The sequence below is a fragment of the Pygocentrus nattereri genome, chromosome 7 (assembly GCF_015220715.1).
Source record: "Pygocentrus nattereri isolate fPygNat1 chromosome 7, fPygNat1.pri, whole genome shotgun sequence".
NCBI classification, from domain to species: domain Eukaryota; kingdom Metazoa; phylum Chordata; class Actinopteri; order Characiformes; family Serrasalmidae; genus Pygocentrus; species Pygocentrus nattereri.
In genome coordinates this window covers 46,835,468-46,840,467 of record NC_051217.1, presented here as the reverse complement: position 1 = coordinate 46,840,467, position 5,000 = coordinate 46,835,468, and the positions used below count along the sequence as shown (strand labels likewise).

Here is a 5,000-nt window from a genome sequence, read left to right as displayed (position 1 = left end):
CTGCTGCATTGGTTTGTGGTATGTAGGATAGACTGGGAGTGCTGCTGGATTGATTTGTGGTATGTAGGATAGACTGGAAATGTTGCTGGATTGGTTTGTGGTATGTAGGACAGACTGGGAGAGCTGCTGGATTGGTTTGTGGTATGTAGGATAGACTGGGAGTGCTGCTGGATTGGTTTATGGTATGTAGGATAGACTGGAAATACTGCTGGATTGGTTTGTGGTATGTAGGACAGACTGGGAGTGCTGCTGGATTGGTTTGTGGTATGCAGGATAGACTGGGAGTGCTGCTGCATTGGTTTGTGGTATGTAGGATAGACTGGGAGTGCTGCTGGATTGATTTGTGGTATGTAGGATAGACTGGAAATGTTGCTGGATTGGTTTGTGGTATGTAGGGTAGACTGGACATTGCACATGTTCTGCTTTAAGCTTGAGCTTTTCTTGCATCTCTGGCAGGAAACTTTCCCAAAAGTATTTTCTTGTAAAACATCTCTCAACGTCTTATTATTTCTGAGGCTGAAGTCGCTTCTCATTCGCCAGCTTCTTGTTCGAATTGTTCCACCTTAAATGGTTCCTGAGGCACCAGAATGTAACTTCTGCACCACTTAAGGCGGAACGGGAAAATTCGAATGAGAAGCTGACTTGAGCTTTTAGCGCTTCCAGCTGGAGGGACTACAAACACAAATCAGTCCATTCGTCTCCAAATGATTGATGTTCGTCTTAAATCTCTCTCTCATTTCGTTGGCTGGGCGAGACTGTTGTGTGTGTTGCTATGGTAACCACAGTAAAATGCGCATTCTACTGCAGAGGAGTTGCTGTAATAAAGTGAGAAGGTTTGCTGGAACGATGTCAGTGTAAAGTGTGAGGTGTCACTGTGGTTAGTGAGTGCTAAGATCTGGGGAAAAGAACGGCGTCAGCATTTCACTTCCACTGGTCGCTGTGAGCCGTGTGATCAGGTGGAGGTGGAGGTGAAAAGCTCACCTTTAGTTTGGAGGTCTTGTCGTGCAGAGTGATCATCTCCTTCCGAATGTTCACCAGTTTATTGTGATACACTTTCGCCTCTGTGAACTACACACACAGCAGCACCGTCAGAGACAGCTCAATCACACCATCACCCTCAGAGCTACAACGACAAACAGCCCTGAACAGCTGCCGCGGTGTGACGGCCGGGTGAAGGGCAGGTAACAGCACCTCTGACCAACAGCGCTGAGCATGAACTTAACCAGCCTCCCTGAGCAAAAACAGAAACTACGACAATAACCATTAACGATATTACCTAAACATGCACGTCCGGCATTTAAAGGGTCCATATCCAACATTCTCCTTGTATTTTACTTTCACCTATAATTCTTTGTTTATCACCATTTTCAAACCTCAGATTATCCCTCAGGATCAAACAGGTGATTTTATTACTGTGCATGTAAGACTGGAATATGTAAATGAGCTCTATTCTAATGAGCTGCACAAAATGTAAGTGTTCTGGGCTCAATACACTCCTGAACACGTGTGTATATATATATATACATACATACATACACACACACACAAAAACACACACACTATATGGCCAAAAGTATGTGGACACCGGAGCATCAAGTCTATATGAGCTTGTTGGACACCTGATTCCAAAGATATGGAGCTGCCCCCTTTGCAGCTATAACAGCCTCCACTCTTCTGGGAACATTTTGGAGAGTGTCAGTGGGAATTTGTACTCAATCAGTCAAAAGAGCATTTGTGAGGTCAGACGCTGATGTTGGACGAGAAGGCCTGGCTCACAGTCTCCGCTCTAATTCATCCCAAAGGTGTTCTATGGGGTTGAGGTCAGGACTCTGTGCAGGCCAGTCAAGTTCTTCCACACCAAACTGGCTCATCCACGTCTTTATGGACCTGCTTTGTGCAGTGGTGCTCAGTCATGTTGGAGCAGGAAGGGGCCGTCCCCAAACTGTTCCCACAAAGTTGGGAGCGTGAAATTGTCCAAAATCTCTTGGTGCTGAAGCTTTAAGAGTTCCTTTCACTGGAACTAAGGGGCCGAGCCCAACTCCTGAAAAACAACCCACACCATGATCCCCCCTCCACCAAACTTTACACTCGGCACAATGCAGTCAAACAAGTACCGTCTCCTGGCAACCGCCAAACCCAGACTCGTCCATCGGATTTCCAGACGGAGAAACGTGATTGGTCACTCCAGAGAACACGTGCTGGAATGTCTGTAGAAGCAGTCTGCAGGCTGAGGGGCTTGGTTTATACACCTGTGGCCATGGAAGTGACTGGAACACCTGAATTCAGTGATCTGGATGGGGGACTGAAGACTTTTGGCAATATAGTGTATATGCATTTGTATGTATGTATGTATAAATGGTGATGTACACACACATTATACATATACACATACATATTTACTCACCAGAGAATTCAGATCGATGATGGTGTTACACTCTCGAAACTTGGTTATTTCCTGCTCCAGTGTCTCCAGTAATATGACCTGATTCTGGCTGCAGAGAAAAATGGAGACATCATCACATCATCATCATCATCATCATATCATCATCATTTTACTCATTTCCAATGCATCATTCCAAAAAAAGTTCTACTTAGGACTCCTGAGGGGAAGTTCAGACTTCGTGAAGCGCTCTTCCTCTGATGTTACGAAAAACCTCCATCAGTACATCAAAATATATGTAAATAAACTCTGTTCTGATTGGACGTTCTGTATTGCGCATCAATGAAAAAGTAGTCCAGGCTAAACTGCTGCTTATAACTAATGAAACACTGTGTCGATTCATGTGACATCACAAAACCAATGCATTTAAACTTCACCCATGTTTCCATAATTCACCCATAAAACATCACTTACAACACAACTCTCATTAAAAGTACAGCAGCTTTGACTGAAACGAGTTCCATGAGAATTCATAAGGTTAGAGAGAAGATAACTACGTCAGCTCCTGCAGGGCCCGTTTGGAGGTCTGCAGCTGGGGAAGGTAGTGAGATATCAGCCCCTCGGTCAGCTTCTCCACAGCTTCTTCATTCACGACCACCAGATCCTCCACACCTCCAGCGTGACTCTCAGCCTGGGGCTCTGCAGACTCCACACACTCTGCACCAACAGGACAAAACACACACAACATGCATGAGAACATGTTCAGATGGAGTTCACATTCCAGAATATGCTCAATCCTAACCCGATTCTGGAGGTTTTAAACACTGTGTCCACTCACTGTCCACTCTATTAGACCCTACTACCTTGCTGGACCACCTTGTAGATGTAAAGTCAGAGACGACAGCTCATCTGCTGCTGCACAGTTTGTGTTGGTCATCCTCTAGTCCTTCATCAGTGCCCACAGGATGCTGCCCACAGGACTCTGCCCACAGGACGCAGCTGGCTTGATATTTTTGGTTCTCAGTCCAGCAGCGACACTGAGGTGTTTAAAAACTCCAGCAGCACTGCTGTGTCTGATCCACTCAGACCAGCACAACACACACTAACACACCACCACCGACGTCAGTGTCACAGCAGTGACCCACCACCCAAACACCTGATCTGTGGGGGTCCTGACCACTGAAGAACAGAGCATCAGAGAAGCAGATGGACTGCAGTCTGTAGGTGTAGAACTACAGAGTGGACCTGTACGGTCAGTGGACCTAACGTTATGGTACATATGTATGTTGGCTGACCTGCGTTGGCTGCTGGCTCTGCACCCTGAGGAAGGTGGTGGTCAGCATCTCCAGCTTCTTGCTCCATCTGGATGAAGCTCTGCTCACAGGAGCCCTTTAAGAGAAGCAGGACGTCTGAAAAGCTGCAACCATCAGCAATAAAGCGAGCAGTCCCACTGAACTGGCCACGCGTAGTGACCGGTGACCGGTGTCCGTCAGGGTGATGTACACGGGTGTACGAAGCTGTGACCTCGCCGATCTACTCAGTCTGATCTCACCCCGAGCAGAGCACACGGTCAGTCACAGGAGCTGACCAGCTCTCATTCACACACAGGACACGTGGAAACAGGTGACCAGCAGCTGCCCACAACCTCAGGCGTACAAAGCGCTCATTCACCCTCCGACATTTCTGCAGAACTTCTCTAAAAACCCCCCAAACACACCCAAAACACACCCAGCCCTCAGTCAGCCATGAAAAACATCATGTGACACTTCCACCGAGGCCAGCGGCGGCGGGCGACGGCGGCCACGCAGTGTCAAAATAAAAGTCTCCGAGAATAAAAACAAGATCTAAGAGCAGCTGTTATACAGCACAGCTGCATTAATGACCAGAAGAATTCTTCTCACAATTGAGATATTCGCATATTCTTAGTCTGTGAAACTTAATGTCAGGGTTTTTTTATTTTATTGTCTTTTAACTTATATATTATTAAAGGGCTAGTAGGTCAGGGAACTGGCCCTGTGACCGGAAGGTCGCCGGTTCGAGCCCCAGAGCCGACAGTACATGAGTAAGGTGCCCTTGAGCAAGACAGCTGACCCCCAACTGCTCCCCGGGTGCCGTGGATAGGACTGCCCACCGCTCCGGCCACTGTGCTCACTGCCCCCTAGTGTGTGTGTGTGTGTGTGTGTGTGTGTGTGGTGTTTCACTGCAGGGATGGGTTAAATGAGGGCGTCTAATTCCTCTGTGTGCAAAACACCATTGGCTGTTGGTTCTGAGTTCAAAGCTAGAGCACCAATCAGGGCCCAGCGGTCACTCTGTACTGAAGTTTCTCCGTTCTGGGCGTCTTTTTCCTTTCACTCCACTACATTTCAGAGTCTAATATCCGACTTTTTCCTCCTACATTTTGAGAAATCTGTCGTTCCTTTTGGTTTCTGTGTGTATAAAAACGTAACATGTCAAAACGAAAGAAGCGCAAAGCCAGAGCACCAATCAGGGCCCAGCGGTCACTTTGTTTAGAGCTGGTTTTGACCTGTTGGTCATACCGACCCAGTGCAGCACGCGGTTCAACGTCAGCGCAGCAGCGTAAAACTTTGGGAGAGTCTGTTCAACATAAATGATGAACTAA

At 47.2% G+C, this 5,000-nt stretch overlaps 1 protein-coding gene across 1 annotated transcript in view; it reads right to left on the bottom strand.

The window, feature by feature from the left end:
• bloc1s6 (biogenesis of lysosomal organelles complex-1, subunit 6, pallidin) overlaps window positions 1-4,146 on the bottom strand; it is a 6,331-nt gene extending 2,185 nt beyond the window's left edge. Inside the window, exons 1-4 of the mRNA XM_017684801.2 lie at window positions 3,676-4,146; window positions 2,938-3,097; window positions 2,405-2,492; window positions 982-1,068 (exon numbers count right to left, since the gene is read on the bottom strand). Of these exons, the coding sequence (XP_017540290.1) occupies window positions 982-1,068; window positions 2,405-2,492; window positions 2,938-3,097; window positions 3,676-3,742 (402 nt within the window). The 5' untranslated portion in view covers window positions 3,743-4,146. The remainder of the gene's footprint in view (window positions 1-981; window positions 1,069-2,404; window positions 2,493-2,937; window positions 3,098-3,675) is intronic.
• Between the last annotated feature and the right edge of the window lie 854 nt (window positions 4,147-5,000).